This window comes from Asterias amurensis, chromosome 8, assembly GCF_032118995.1.
Source record: "Asterias amurensis chromosome 8, ASM3211899v1".
Classification (NCBI taxonomy): Eukaryota; Metazoa; Echinodermata; class Asteroidea; order Forcipulatida; family Asteriidae; genus Asterias; species Asterias amurensis.
This window is the reverse complement of record NC_092655.1, coordinates 11,797,810-11,815,132: the sequence shown is the minus strand read 5'-3', so window position 1 is coordinate 11,815,132 and position 17,323 is coordinate 11,797,810. Positions and strand designations below refer to the sequence as shown.

General features: G+C 37.0%; 1 protein-coding gene across 1 annotated transcript in view; it reads left to right on the top strand.

Moving 5' to 3' along the window:
• Positions 1-17,323, top strand: part of LOC139940329 (prominin-1-A-like) — a 105,344-nt gene that overhangs the window by 10,012 nt on the left and 78,009 nt on the right. Inside the window, exons 2-4 of the mRNA XM_071936535.1 lie at positions 6,048-6,525; positions 7,480-7,553; positions 9,968-10,173. Coding sequence (XP_071792636.1) covers positions 6,270-6,525; positions 7,480-7,553; positions 9,968-10,173 — 536 coding nt within the window. The 5' untranslated portion in view covers positions 6,048-6,269. The remainder of the gene's footprint in view (positions 1-6,047; positions 6,526-7,479; positions 7,554-9,967; positions 10,174-17,323) is intronic.

The following is a 17,323-nucleotide window of genomic DNA, read 5'->3' as shown; positions in this document are numbered from 1 at the left end:
AACGGTTACAAACGCTTTTCAAAGACCAACTCGACCGATCCAAGGCAACGTGTTCCTTTAAATAAAAATCTTCCTATTTTTTTCCACAGAGGCCCAAATATCAATATCATGCCTGACGTCAAGTATGAACGTATACAATGTTTGTACACACAGTAGGCCTACGACAGAATAAAATAATAAAATCAATGTAAACACACGGGACGACAGAATAAAATAATAAAACCAATGTAAACAGTATCCTGAAAAGGATGAACCCGGAATTCTCATTGTTTGCTTTTGCAGCATTATCTCCTTATCCATGCAGATATTTGCTATGATCCAACCAGGATGTGGAATTGTGAAATTCACACAAGTGGTGTCGTCATCAGATAACACATGTCTTGCAAATATCATTGTCATACACCTTTATTCAACCGCAGGCTTAAAACCATTAGTTTTTAGCATCTGGCAAGTACATTGTGTAAGCACATGACTAAACAAATCTTGGGTGTTTTCTTTTTGCAATTGAAAAAAAACACCTCATCGTGTGACATCTTTTATAAATAAATAAAAATTACGTTCTTTCCAATGTTGACTTTGTGATGATCAGTATCAAAGTTCATTCATACAGTGTATACACCCATAAGACAAAATAATATATATAGAAATATTTTTTGAGTGCTTGCTCAAATATTATTAATGTGGGTTCACTCTTGGAGACATTTTGTTCTTAAGAGTCCCTGCCTGTAAGAGTGTACCAAGTGGTGATTCATGGGTTCTCAGATCTTCTTCTAAAAAATTAGAGTGATACATCATCATACCAAACGAATAAATCAAAAATTTTAGTTTGCTGACGCTTTCGGTTTTGGAGTTACCAGTTATCAAAGTTTCGGCCTAAAAGCCCTCGAGAAACGAGTAGTACATTCCCTGTAAACACAAAAATGTGCGCCAAGGTCATCCCAACAAAAGTAAAACATTTTTTGAAACCTCCAGTTGGGCTCATAACAAAAGTAAAAAAAAAAAATTGGGATCTCGTTGGCGCGTCATGTTACGCGCACCTGAACCTTTGACGAACAGTGCCCTCGTGCCATTTTCAACGCCTCAACTCAGCGCGCCTATAAGATCCCATGAATTAAACAAGTTCAAATGAAAGAGCTTGCATCCCTAAAACAAATTTAAGTGCAAAGTGCGTGGGATCTCGTTGGCGCAGAGAGATAATAGAGGTCAAAGTTCAAATTTTACCAATATATTGCGTTTTCGCACCTCCGTAACTTCGCGCGCCAACAACAAAAAATTGTTTTTATGGCAACTGGGTATTGGAACAGTTTTCATCTAATGACAAATGAAAAAAGAATCTTGGGATCTCTGCAACTTGCATGTCAAAAGATTTTTTGAAAATTTTCTAAAGTATTGTCATTCCACACATTTTGGCCTAAATTGGCACAACATTCACTTTTTTCATCACTGTAAGTATCTATGCCAACAAGATCCCATCAATGTTTTCTTGTATTTGGTTAAGTTGAGTGTTCCTAAACAGATTTCAATTGAAAAATAATTGGGATCATGTTGGCCCACCAATATAACAAAGGTCAAAGGTCATATGAAACCTCACTACTGCCTATTTCGGGCGATTTTGCGTCGTCTAGAAATCCACGCGCCAATATGATCCCATTAAGTTGTCTGTGTTTTATGATTATATAGATTCTCAGCAACACATAAAAAGGAAAAACCAAATGGGATTTGAGTGGCGCTAACAAATATTACAGATCAAAAGTTCACAATACATGCCTATACACATTGTACTTATGCATTGCTGTGGCAACCGAAAGTGAGAAATATCCCCCAATTTCAAAATGTTGGCAAGCCATGAAGGGGATAGGTCTCCAAAATGAATTTTGGTCAAGATATAGACTGGACTTGTTTTTACAAATGGTGTTAGTTTAATGTTGGTTGGTAACTGTTGCCAAGGTCAAAGGTTACAAAGAATATGGGTGTTTTTTATATTTCAACTTCAGAGCCTTTTCAAGATTTTATTTAAAGAACAAGGGCTCTATCATTTCAGTTTGGGACAGCCACTTATAATATCTAGGCACATATGGTTGTCCCAAATTAATTATAGAGCCCTTCCTTATTTGATAAAATGTTAATTAATTTGGGACAATCACATGTGCCTAGATATTATAAGTGGTTTTCCCCAACATAAAGGAAAGAACCCTTGTTCGTTAAATAAAATCTTGAAAAGGCTCTGAAGTTGGCTCTTGACAGAAAATATAAAAAACACCCATATTCTTTGTAACCTTTGACCTTGGCAACAGTTACCAACCAACATTAAACTAACACCATTTGTAAAAACAAGTCCATTGTATCTCTTGACCAAAATTCGTTTTGGAGACCTATCCCCTTCATGGTTTGCCAACATTTTGAAATTGGGGGATATTTCTCACTTGCGGTTGCCACAGCAATGCATAAGTACAATGTGTATAGGCTTGTATTGTGAACTTTTGATCTGTAATATTTGTTAGCGCCACTCAAATCCCATTTGGTTTTTCCTTTTTATGTGTTGCTGAGAATCTATATAATCATAAAACGCAGACAACTTAATGGGATCATATTGGCGCGTGGATTTCTAGACGACGCAAAATCGCCCGAAATAGGCAGTAGTGTAGTTTCATATGACCTTTGACCTTTGTTATATTGGTGGGCCAACATGATCCCAATTATTTTTCAATTGAAATCTGTTTAGGAACACTCAACTTAACCAAATACAAGAAAACATTGATGGGATCTTGTTGGCACAGATACTTACAGTGATGAAAAAAGTGAATGTTGTGCCAATTTAGGCCAAAATGTGTGGAATGACAATACTTTAGAAAATTTTCAAAAAATCTTTTGACATGCAAGTTGCAGAGATCCCAAGATTCTTTTTTCATTTGTCATTAGATGAAAACTGTTCCAATACCCAGTTGCCATAAAAAAATATTTTTGTTGTTGGCGCGCGAAGTTACGGAGGTGCGAAAACGCAATATATTGGTAACATTTGAACTTTGACCTCTATTATCTCTCTGCGCCAACGAGATCCCACTCACTTTGCACTTAAATTTGTTTTAGGGATGCAAGCTCTTTCATTTGAACTTGTTCAATTCATGGGATTCTATAGGCGCGTTGAGCTATGAGGCGTTGAAAATGGCACGAGGGCACTGTTCGTCAAAGGTTCAGGTGCGCGTAACATGACGCGCCAACGAGATCCCAAATTTTTTTTTTTACTTTTGTTATAAGCCCAACTGGAGGTTTCAAAAAATGTTTTACTTTTTCTGGGATGACCTTGGCGCACGTTTTTGTGTTTACAGGGAATGTACTATTCGTTTCTTGAGGGCTTTTTGGCCCAAACTTTGATAACTGGTAACTCCAAAACCGAAAGCGTCAGCAAACTAAAATTTTGGATTTATTCGTTTGGTATGATGGTGTATCACTCTAATTTTTTGGAAGAAGATCTGCGAACCCATGAATCACACCCCCCCTAATTTGGTACATTCTTACAGGCAGGGACTCTTAAGTAGTGTTCAGTGTTACATTTTTAATCTTTGTGTACAACTAACCTGTTATTTTTTGTCTGTAATGTATCTTTGTCAATAGGGCCTACTCTATAGCCTTTTTAAATTGTAAAGTGCATCGATGGATCTGTGATCCAGAATGCGCCATGCTGTTTTATTATTATTTTTATTATAAAAAAAAAAAACAGTGAGGGCTGCTGTCAGAAAATTCTTGTTCCAAAAGTACAGTGTAGTAATGTACAACATTTGAGCTTTTAAGGCAGTGGACACTACTGGTAACTACTCAAAATAATTATTAGCATAAAACCTTTCTTGGCATGTAACAAGTAATGGGGTGAGGTTGATAGTATAAAACTTTGTGAGAAACAGCTCCCTCTGAAGTAATGTAGTTTTTGCAGAAAGAAGTAATTTTCCACGAATTTGATTTTGAGACCTCAGATTTAGAATTTGAAAAGTAACGTACATTGTAGTTTTTAAGAAAGAGGTTATTTCTCACTAAAATATTTGAATTTGATTTCGAGACCTTAGAATTTGATTTTGAGGTCTCGAAATCAAGCATCTGAAAGCACACAACTTCGTGTGACAAGGGTGTTTTCTTCTTTCATTATTATCTCGCAACTTTGATGACCAATTGAGCTCAAACTTTCACAGGTTTGTTATTGTATGCATGTTGAGATACACCAACTGTGAAGGCTAGTCTTTGACAATTACCAATAGTGTCCACTGTCTTTAAGAGATCTGTGTTCTTGCCTCTGTGATGAATTCTTATCTCCATGATGAGTATCCCTTTCATGTCACAAACAATCCAATGTGTGTTGCTCTCAATAAGCCTTGTACTCTGATGATTGTAATGATTGCCAAGTAATCAAGCCTTCAATGCGGATTATTTCTGACTTGTCACTTTTTTAAGCCCATTCAACAATGTTCAAAGCTGTGCTTGTTATAAATCCCTAATTTTTTTTAATGATTTGGTGTATATTTGTTTTGTTCATGTTTTATTGGCTCTTCCCTTTTCTCTAATGCTTGCCTCAATTAAGGTTTTAGTAATGTTTTTGTAGTAGAATGCGTTCATGTATTGTAAACACCTCTTGATAATTTCTAGATTGTTGTTTTTAGTCTAACCATGGTCCAACGGTCCAACCATACTTTGTATTTTTCTGTGGTTGCAAATAAATAAATCCAACAACCTGGAGTGGTCAACCCCTCCATAAAAGCCATACCAACATGACAACAACTTTGTACTACGTGTCTGTTGTAGGGCTATGTAAGACTGCACCCTACTAAATAAGTACTCATTTGTCTTGGTTCTGGAATTTCAGGTGTTTCAGGATTTTCCTGATTTCATGATTCTCTCAAAAATTGGTTTCTTGAAGACGTGAAGCAACCCCAAAAGGGAAATGAAAAAGCTCCCGTTTGAAAACCTGTAGTTTTGAATTTTTGGTGATGTATGTATTTTTATGTAGTATTGTAAACTTCCTAATCGGAGTTTCTGGGTCTGGAATAAGGGGAAACCAAGGTCTGCAAGCCATTTTTATTTTCACCTTTTCCCCTTTCTATGTGGATGCATGTATTACCGGTGCTCTACGTGCTTACATTTCAAATAATGATATGATGGGACAGCTTTGTGTAGTTGATAATTAGGAATCATTGCACCATCCTTTACTTTACAGTTTACCCATATTGTTGAAATTAAACAGGGGACGCCGTTTTAGTTCAGGATACGGCTACCTGGATGCATTTGAATTAAAGGCAAGATTTTGACACGATTTGGTCGAGGAGTTTACTTTATAAAATTAGAAACCTTCGGTGGCAATTACACAAAATGTGGTTTGAATACAGAAACCTCAAATCCGTATTTGTACGTACATGATGCGCATGTCATGCTTGGGTATCGTACGTACATGTAGGGCGGCCCGGTCGATGGTCCCAGAAGTCCCCTGTGATACAATCCTCAACAGAGTGACTTATTTCCTTTCGGTTCCAGCACAGTCATACTGCTTGATTCCTGTGTTTAGAAAAGAGTGAACAGTCAAGAATATTTGCCACCTGCCCCTGCCTCAAATTTGAGGAGCAAAATAGCAGAAAGTGTTGTTTAAAGCGAGAGCTGCTAGCTAACGATGAAGTTTTACATGAAGGGTTCAACTTCATCGGAGTAGTGAAGCCGCGTTTTGAGTGTCATATTGAACTTGTTTTGCTGCAGTTGGTTGCAAAAGTATTGACAGGTGGTTGATTGCGAGACCTTGTGGTACTTGTATAACCACTTCACAGCAAGGGCAAATAAAAGCATTGGTGCAAAGCACACAGGTTCCTTGTAAGTCCACGTAGTATTTTAAGTCCCTACATTATGTGAACTTCTTTTGTTCTTAGTTCCACACTTGATGCAGCATTAATTATAACATACGCATGGAATCATCAAGGTGATGTTTGCCTGATTTGGCTGTGTGAGTAATAGGGTTGTAGCTTCCCGATGATCTTGATTTGATGAAAAGTTTCATAATTTTTTTCTTTCATTTTCAGGTAAGAGAGAAGCTACTACCGTATTACCACGAATCGACAACTCAACGTTGTGAACAACGATACACTTACAGCATCTAGTCGACTGGGATTGCATTACAACTCATCCAAGCAAGCTATTTTCGAATGTTTTAACATTGAGACAATCATAAAGTGCTCTAGTAGATAAATCTGCCACCAACCAACGTTAAGACTTCAAACTGTTCCATCAAGTGTTGGTGAAGAATGGCAGCAACTCGGTTCCACACTGCAGTTGCTACCCTCGCAACGTTGTTCATCACACTGCAGTTCTTTGTGAGCGTATCGGCGCAGAAATGCTCTCTTAATCCGGACGGGGAAATTGACTGGGGAAATCTGCCCAGCTTGGGAGCGTTTAAGACGGCGGTGAACTATGAGGAGGATGGAGAACGACGAGGGACGCTCAGTGATCTGGCCAGGGGGTTTGTCAATACTGTGACACCAAACTTTGAGCCGCTATTGGGTAGGTAGTAGGCCTATAGAAATGACCAGGGCCCAGTTTCATAGAGCTACTTCAAGCACAAAAACCAGCTAAGCACAACAAAATAAATGCTTACCAGATAAAGGTTGCCGTTGAAGCTACCATCATTTAAAAATGTACAATTCATGACTGGTATCCTGCTCATTTCTGCTAAGCAGATGTGTCAAGCATAATTTTCTGCTTTTAAAGCAGCTCTTTGAAATTGGCCCCTGTTAATTGTTGCTTGTTTAGATGATTTTTCCATCAAGGGAACTCGGCAAACTCACATAAACACCAAGCAGGCATCAGCCAATCTCTCTCTCATTGGCAAACGTCTATGATTATGACTGCACAAATCAAGGATTTGTGATTCAGTAACTTGGCACATACATGTACTTGTAGCATCCAGACTCGCTAAAAAATATTATTATTGAAGATGATAAGAATTTTCAAGTTCAATTTTCACTTTGAAACTACAGTACATATGAAACCAAATTGTCAAAACATTATTTTGGCACTTTCTTCTTGCCCAAATACTTGTTCTGTACATTAAAGGAACACGTTGCCTTGGATCGGACGAGTTGGTCTGTAAAAAGCGTTTGAAACTGTTTGTTATGAAATGCATTGGTTAGAAAGATGTTTTAAAAGTGGAATATTATGATCCACACAAGTATCACTCAAAATTGCACGGTTTTCGTTGCGAACTAACGCGGTCGGCCATTTATGGCCATTTATGCTGTACATGTACTTCTCACCAATAACATAAGTTTTTGTTGCCATTAATTTGGGAGTACATGATGTAGTTATTTTATACCATACATTGGTGTAGTGTAAAAACCCACAAGTAATAATAAAAATGTAAAGATAACTGACTGCACATCTTACACTGATTCAAGAAGACTGAAATTTGTTTTACCTCATTTTAAACTCATTTGTTTCTCTGTTTTGTTGTTGCAGATTACATAGCCGAGTTGATCCAAAGATTAGTTTATGACCAAGAAACGTTTGATGCTTGGGTGGAGGTCCAAAAGGTGAATACAATTTTATTGTGATTTGTTTAACTAAGGGAATCAATGTGTGGTGAAGAGGTTTTCAACTAGTGGTTGGTTCTTGATAATTTTACCGAGACGAAGTCAAGGTAAATTATAAAGAACCAGGCCTCGGCAGGATTAAACCACTAGTTGAAAACCGATTCAACACACTTTGATTCCCATTCATTAATACCTTTTCGGTCAAAAACATCATCACTTTTTTGTCAAAAAGTAAAAAAAATGAAAATCTTTTAATTGTTAAATGATTTCTTTCAACACAACACCCCTCCAGCTGTGAAATGGTAAAGCCCTCCGTTGCCCTCAGGTAAACAACTCCTTATAAGGGAATGTTGTGCGCGTCGTGGCTATCGCGTGATGTGGCACAACTGTTTCAGCCGTTGCTCACGACCAATAGGAATGAAGAAACTGTCTTAAAAGAACAGGTGCAAGGTCGCGTGTCACGTTCATGAATTAACACTTTTTACCGGTCATAAACAAAGGTTTAAACACACCCATGTGCTACGCTCTCCACCAATAGGAATAGCGAAACTGTCTGAGGTATTTATGAATAAATTATTAACAAAAACAATGCAACTACATTTCTTATTGTTGATTTATGTGGCGGTCAGGTTGGCATAGTTGTGTCTTGCCTCACCTTCTGACACCCCGGTCCGAATCCCTCTTGGGGCACTATTATGGGTTTGTGGACTGGGTTTTCAGTCCCTACTTGACTTTGTGCGGTTTTCCCTGGATTAATTCTCTGGTGTTTGCGTCCTAAAACTGAAGCTTCTTCATTGTCTTCTCCCCTCGTTCTGTTGCTGAATAGGTTTTGAAGAGAATTAAAGGCAGTGGACACTATTGGTTATTACTCAAAATAACTATCAGCATAAAACCTCGCTTGGTAACGAGTAATGGGGAGAGGTTGATAGTATAAAACTTTTTGAGAAATGGCTCCCTCTGAAGTGACATAGTTTTTGAGAAAGAAGTAATTTTCCACGAATTTGATTTCGAGACCTCAAGCCTAGAATTTGAGGTCTCGAAATCAAGCATCTGAAAGCACACAACTTCGTGTGACAAGGGTGTTTTTTTCTTGCATAGTTATTTCGCAACTACAACCACCAATCAAGCTCAGATTTTCACAGGTTTGTTATTTTATGCATATGTTGAGATACACCAAGTGAGAAGACTGGTCTTTGACAATTACAGTACCAATAGTGTCCAGTGTCTTTAACATAGATGTAGATCATTTGTGAGATTGAGTACAAACAAGATTGGAGATTTACTCATAACTGACCAGTCCATGATGGAAAACTTCCCTTGTCTTATTTTTCCCTGAAATGCTACAGTTTTTGACAAAATACAACAATTAACAACCATTCTGGACCCTTTCTCTAAAACCACATTCCTGTGAAGCTTGTGTCTTTAAAGCAGGACACTTTACCATTGCTTTTTCCTTCTGATGGGATATAAAGCTGTTGGTCCTGTGTAAAAAGAAACTATCAGCACATGTACATAAAAGACCCCAGTACACTCTTAAAAATTGCCCTGCTGTTCTGGCCGTGCGACTAAATCTTCAATCATGAAAGGAAGAGGATTATTATTATTAGGATTTTGTGGAGTTTGAGAATGTTAGGTGTAAATTATATTTCTAATATCAATACTTTCAAGGTTAAGTTGAAAACCACTTTGTTTAATCTCGCCTATATGTGTAACTGGTCTATTTGTCTTATTTTCCTTGCTGTGTGTGGTTCCTCCTCCTGTGCGCTTTGAGCACCTCATTTTGGTGGATTTTGGCGCCCTATAAATATGCTTTTTTATTATTATTATTATTATTATTATTATTATTATTATTATTATTATTATTATTATTATTATTATTATTATTATTGTTATTGTTATTGTTATTGTTATTGTTATTGTTATTGTTATTGTTATTGTTATTGTTATTGTTATTGTTATTGTTATTGTTATTGTTATTGTTATTGTTATTGTTATTGTTATTGTTATTGTTATTGTTATTGTTATTGTTATTGTTATTGTTATTGTTATTGTTATTGTTATTGTTATTGTTATTGTTATTGTTATTGTTATTGTTATTGTTATTGTTATTGTTATTGTTATTGTTATTGTTATTGTTATTGTTATTGTTATTGTTATTGTTATTGTTATTGTTATTGTTATTGTTATTGTTATTGTTATTGTTATTGTTATTGTTATTGTTATTGTTATTGTTATTGTTATTGTTATTGTTATTGTTATTGTTATTGTTATTGTTATTGTTATTGTTATTGTTATTGTTATTGTTATTGTTATTGTTATTGTTATTGTTATTGTTATTGTTATTGTTATTGTTATTGTTATTGTTATTGTTATTATTATTATTAGTTATTGACGACGCCTTCATCCCTTTTCAGGTGTTACCCCTCACCATAGGCATCATTGTTTGTCTTTGTGTGGGTGTGGTCTACCTCATCCTCGTTCCCATCATCGGAATCATCTTCGGATGTTGCCGCTGTTGCAACAACTGCGGCGGGAAGCGAGTACAGGAGGACTCCAGCTGTCCGGGGTGTCTCCGGGTTTACTACACCATCTTTCTCCTGTGCATCACAGGTGTCTTGTGGTAAGTGTCATATTTATTTATTGATTTTATTACACTTCACACTGGAAAAACACAAATCGGGATTAAAAGATACAATCCTAACCTATTCCTAACCCTACATTAACACTAATTATAACATAATAGATGTTAAATTTGCATCGGGGATAAAGAATATTCATTTTGGTTTTTACCCATACACCAGTGTGTGTTAGCACTGTATACTTTGTACTTTCCCGAGTCCTGTGAAAAAATATCACAAGCATGCTACTCGGGTGGGATGCGAACCCACGACCCTTGCAATTCTAATTATAACCCGACTCTTACTCCGATTAATAATTGTCTGAGCAGATGACAACCCTGGTTGGTAAAGTTGTAGGTGTATGACCGTGTTTTAAAATTGTATTCCTGCCAAATACTGTAATGTTCAGTTATGGAACAGTCTTCCAGAGGTTGTTAAACAGGCTGAGACATCAGAACAATTCAATACCCGGTTAAAAACATAGATCTGTTTACTTTGTATTACAGAAATTGTTGATTTCCTTTTACAGCGCATAGGGACTTCACAGTGATATGCGCTATAAGAATGGTTTTATTATATAATTATGTAAATTCAAATGGGAAAAGTCATTGTATTGTAAATGATGTTTGAAGCTCAAGCATTGTGTGGAAAATTAGAAGTAACTATAAATAATTAATGAGCTTGCGTACTCCAGACAACCATGTGTAAAATCTCTTTTGGGAAGAGTGTTGGCTCTGAAAAGAGTCGGTGTGGTATTATGTTGTTTTTTGCTTCGTACGCCTTGTTATTTTGTCTTCCTTTTGATGGCACCTGCAAACACACGTACATTTATTATGTATGATTTGAATATAAAGCTCTATATCTGGTTTCGCTGAACAAAAACAATTTCTCTAGTTTCAATGAGTCAGTATCATGGATCCTGACCTGTGTATTGTGTTTCATGTTTCCTTGAAAATGTGGCAATGGTAAAGGTCAATTGAAGGGATCTGTGGTTTCATAACAACAACCTCAACTCATCTTGTTATGAAGCAAGTTATTAACATTGAAAAAGTACACTCACAACAATGGCATCTAACGGTAATGTATTATCAGGTTTGTTAGTATAGAGTATGAAACTCAAGACAAAGTACAGGCTTTTCCGGTGCTCTTGTTTTTCTTCTGTTTATGTCCAGTGTTTTTCTTTGAGATAGGAAAATAGCATTGCAATAACCCCCTCCCCACCGATGAGTATTGGTTATTTTTAAGAATTCTTTTTCATAACATAATTGTTGATTTTTAATTTTTTAATTATTATTATTTTTTTTTTTTTTTTTTCCTGGGGGGGGGGGGTAGTGTACAGCGCTTTGTGATGTCTGTGACATGGAAGGCGTTTTTTAAATAATCAATATTATCATATTGTTATTATTATTTTGTTTGCCGCAATCAAGAAGCCCTTTTTGATCGCGCCGGCAACAACATCTCATGCAAACCATAAACCAATTATGTACTACATATACACCTAAACTAGATATTTAAAAGCCTAAATGATATAAAATGTCCTTGTTGTTTTGGGTCAGAGTGAATTAAATCTCCAAGTTTTCAATTAACATGGCACACAAACTGTTGTTGATTATGCAGCACCTCAGCAAGTATTATTTTATGGGTAGCTTTCTACCATCAATATCTATAAACCATGTTATTTTGTATGTAAATCTCTTGGATGCTTGTGTTTTCTGTCGTATAAAAAGTACCCAAACCCTTTTAAAGGAACACGAGTTGGTCTGTAAAATGCGTTTGTAACCATTTGTGATAAAATGCATCCCGGTAGAAAGATGTTTTAAAAGTAGATTGAAATGATCCAGACAAATTTGCCTCGAAATTGCGTGGTTTTCCTTTTACTCTGCGAATGACATGTAACACGGACGGCCATTTATGGGAGTCAAAAATTTGACTCCCATACGTGTAAATGGCCGACCGTGTTAGTCGACAAGGTAAAGAAGGAAACCGTGCATTTTCGAGGCATGTTTGTGTGGATCATTGTATACTACTTTTACAACATCTTTCTACATGCATTTATTAACAAAAACGACCGATCCAAGGCAACGTGTTCCTTTAACTTTAAGATACAGTGCCCTCCATCAATGAAAAGTGCCTTGCCCTCTGTACAAAATCTAATAATCAACATGATCAAGCCTGGTAACTAACTGTTGTGGCTACGAGAGCATACACCTAACTGTATGGGAAACATGTGGAATTTGTCATTTCGATTTAACGTACAAGGGTAAATGAGCTCTGATGGACTTTGCATCAATTTTTAATGCCCAACAAGGTTGTTCAAATCATGTTCATATCAAACCGGAGGTGTCCGGGTGGTTTGTTTTTATCTTGCAGAAATCAGAAAGTACAATGTATTGTACGGACTGTACACATCCATATACCCAAACACCGAAACAACAAACATTTTGCCTCAATGAATTGACCTTAGGCTTTAAAAAACTGGACACTATTGGTAACCACTCAAAATGATTATTAGCATAAAACCTTTCTTGGTATCGAGTAATGGGGAGAGGTTGATAGTATGAAACATTGTGAGAAATGGCTCCCGCTGAAGTTTTAGAACATAGTTTTAGAACATAGTTTTAGAGAAAGAAGTAATTTTCCACGAATTTGATTTCGAGACCTCCCATAATAGATTTTGAGGTCTCCAATTCAAGCATCTGAAAGCACACAACTTTGTGTGACAAGGGTGTTTTTTTCTTTCATTATTATCTTGCAACTTCAACGACCAATTGAGCTTAAATTTTTACAGGTTTTTTCATTTTATGCATAATATATGTTGAGATACGCCAAGTGAGAGGACTGGTCTTTGACAATTACCAATAGTGTCCAGTGACTTTAAATACAAGGTTACATGATTACATTTTAGAATCTCTTGTGGGGCAATTGAAGTACACCATGGGGAAATGGATGGAAGTCTGACACTAGTGCATGTACGTACATGTATGTAGTGTGTGTCTAAGGTTTAATTGTTTAAAAAGATTGAAAATAACAATTCTTACTAAAAAGAACTGATACAAAAGAACTGATACAAAAACTTCTAAATTTTGACTTGAAGAGTCTTACAAAAGTTACATGTACATGTACATGCATAAATGTAGCCTTGCTCAAGGCAGTCGCATTATTTGCTCCGAAAAGACGCCGCTGTGAACCCACCCGTATACCCTGTTCATGGTGCGTGCGTTCACACCGCATGACCCACCCGTATAAACACTGTCAGATCGTACGAATACTGTGCACACAAGTCATCGCACTCGTACCACTAACCGCATGCGGAGGCCGTCAGGCTGACAGCCTTGTCGGGTCTGTATCCTCCGGGTTTAATGTGTTGTATTGAAAAAATTCCACTAGTGGACGAAATTGGGAGGCTCTCGGATATGCTAGTATGCAGCTCATGAATATGTATATCGTTCGTCAGACCTATCAGACAACACAGGATGTGAGGCAAATGAATTATTCATTTGGCGTCCAATCACGCACTTCCCTTGTCATGACCTTTGGATCCTATCATGCGTCCGTAGTGGTGGTGTGTGATGTAAACATGTCTCGTCTTTCGCGGGCATTATGGTAATGAGCTGACCGTGGGAACTCTTCGCTTATTACAGTAATGAGGTCAGTGGCTTCAACACAGACCCTACAAGGCTGTCGGCCTGACGGCCTCCGCATGCGGATAGTGTACGGGGCACCGTGTCGTGCCCATGTTACGCAGAGTGAATACGGGTGGGTTTTATACAACGGCGGTCTTTTTTCGGAGTGAATAATTCGACTGCCTTGAGCAAGGCTAGCATAAATGAATTTGAGTGTCCGAGACTAGATATAAAGTATACTGTACTACAGGTACATGTACCTGTACATACATGTACATATTCTCAGGGCCCAAATTTTTTTGTAAAATAAGAAACAAGATGTGACTGATGGTATTTATCACTTTTCAGCAATTTAAGTTCATTTTGTGATGATTTTTGTTGGTTTTGTCGCAATTCAAACATATAACAAATAAAAATGAGTAGTAAAAAGTTAGATATCAGCCATGTTGGACACTCCATCCCTTGCTTCCCGGGTTCAGAGTCAGACTCACGCCACAACTTGTCCTTCCCTTCGTGGGGACCTGAGCTCCGCAGAGCCCCATGGCACTCACCGGGAACTTCCCATTACATCCATTTTACATGCTAAGAACCCTGTTTACACATTCAGCTGACATTTAAAACCACATCATTGAAATCATCTTATTACCAGTTTAATTGGTGTGCGGTTGGGATTAACTTCCAGCCAATTGGCACTTTTCTCTCTCTCCTTCTCTTAAATAAAAACCAGGCCTGCTCTTTCTAAACATGTAATGAAACATTTCCTCAGGCTATGAATTAAAAGCAACCCCTGACTGTGGTGAGCACAATATGTACAGTGTTAGTGCATAAATGTTTCTGACAGTTGGTAAAGCACTGGGATTAGGATACTGTCTAATGGTGATCCCTGTGATTTGAGTGATTGGCGTCTAATACAGATAGTCGGGGCTGTGTCCCTCATGACCCCATCCCCTCCACCCCCCATGACAGCCCATCCCTCACTTACTACGGACACGCAATGTTCTATTTACACACGCTATTGAATATCTCTCCTATCCTGAAGCTCATTTTGTAAATTGATTTATTAATCCCCTAAGTTCAGTGCACGAGTGTTTTTTTCTGGAATCGGAAAGGGGTAGTCCATATATTTTACTTGGCCTATCAATCCTAAAAAAGTTACATTTCAAAGATAACAGGTTTTGATGGCATTTCCCAAAATGACTTGAGGAGCACCTCATCACAATATATCATACCTCATACTATATTTCTTGTATGTAATTTCCACATGAATACGTGCATTATTCAGGGATGAGATTGTTCGGACTTTTGTCTGAATTCAGACTTTTTATGTCGGCCTGGTGAAGAAAATAAGACAATATTTTTTGTCCACATATAAAGAAATCCTGCTCATTGGTCTACTTCTCTAGTGCTTTGGATACTGTTTCCAAAAGCTCCTTGGAATCTTTAACCCCAGGGATTACCAAACAGTAGAAATGCCATCATTTTAACATAACTTTGAATTTGTATCCAAGTTTCAGACTTTTTCGTTAGTAATGACTCTCGCCCCTGATTATTGTATTGGATGGCAGCATTGAAAAAAATGTTACTGAATTGAAACTCAATCGTTTGCAAAAATCTGTGCAAGTACTCAATTGGTAAAAAAAAAAAAACACCAGTTGACCAATCCTCCCATGTCCTGTAGGTCTATTGCATCTATAGTTTAAAACAAAAATTTCAAAAGTATGTTGAATTTTTCCCAAAATTAAACAAAATATAGACACTGAAAATTGCCTCTCTACAGAAGGAAAATTGGAAAAAACCAAAAACTTGTAAACAGTGGGCACAACTTTGTGTAGGAAACAATGCTGTGAAGCATCCTATAATTATCCATATAGGACTCCTTCATGTATAATCAATTTTTGTGAGCATCTGGACAGTATACTTGCCAAATTAAGGGTGACACGTGACAAGTTGTACACCAATCAAATGACAAGAATCAGTGTGTGTAGTATACAATAAGTAATTAGTGTGCACAATGGGTTTATGGCTCCAAAATGACCTTGGTCATAAAATAAACATTGAAAAACAAACAAGAGATTTCATTGACAATTTCTTGTGGACAAAACAACAGTCAACAGTTAGGCTTACTAGTCAGTGAGTAAAGAAACAAAGATGGGAAACTCCTGATAAAGAAGGTCAGATTGTTCCTATTTGCACACCAGACTCTTCAAAGTTAAAATTGAAATATCATTGAAAATCAAACCAAGGTTTTTGCGGATCCTTGGAAAGTATTAACAAAGTCTTAGATTAAACTATGAGTTATTGGAGGTCTTCAAAAAATGGATGAAGTGCGCTGTGTAATTAGTTTTGCTAATCAGCTGAGTAAAGAACCCAAAAAAGTAACATAAAGTGTGAGTAGGGTGTAGCTGTTTCTTCCCTGCTCTATTCACTTAGTTTTTTTTATCTTATATTTTGTTAATGGTAGCATTTAAAAAAGTGTCTTACAATGTACTGTACATGTAAAGGCACTGACCACCTTTGGTCATTGTCAAATACCAGATTTCTCACTTGGTGTATCCCAACATATTGCATAAAATAACAAATCTGTGAAAGTTAAGACTCAATTGGTCATCGAGGTTGCAAGAGATTAAACACTAATTTGTGTGCTTTCAGATGCCTAATAAAAGGCTTCAGGCCTGAGCATCTTTTAATATTTGAGTGAGAAATTACCTCTTTCACAAAAACTATGTTACCTCAGAAGGGAGCAGTTTCTCACAGTGTTTTATACTATCAACAGCTCTCTCCAATGCTCGTTACCAACTCAAGTCAGTTTTTATGCTAAACACTATTTTGAGTAATTACCTACAAGTACAGATAAGTACATTGCATTAAACTGTCGGGTGTGGTTCCCTTCAGTAATGAGACTAAAACTAAAATTAGATAAAAATTATCGCACAGGTGAAAGTTTCCTTTGATGACAGACATTGATCTACATTAACAGCAAAAACATCCCATACACTAATTTTACATAAAGGTTTTGACTTTGTTTTTGGGAATAGGAGAAATAATAAAATTTGGAAATGGATCATCTCTAAAGTTTATCCTTGACAAGGGGAAAAGGTTATAGTTTCTACATGCTACATGAGAGTGCATGGTACATACTGTACTGTAGAAAGGTGATGACAGTTCAAAAAATGGGTGGGTACAAGTATGGAGTTTCTGTGTTTGTACACGTATAATGAGACACAGGGAGTTTCAGGGAAACTCACGGAAGGCATAGACAGGATGGGTTCCCTAACCTCTCCTGGGGGGGGGGGGATTGAGGAGATGAATTCTTTTCGGGAACTGTGGATGTGGAGAATCTTGTCCGATTCCGATTCCAAATGTAGGTCATTGTACAGGTGTGTGCAGAGTATTTGCACTCTCTAAAAGGAGTCAAATTTAAGACTTTTAAAGGAACGTTACAGAATTGGTAACAAGACATCAAATTCGAGAAGATCACAGATTTACATCAAACTTACATGGTCTAATGATGGTGATAGTAGAAAGCATC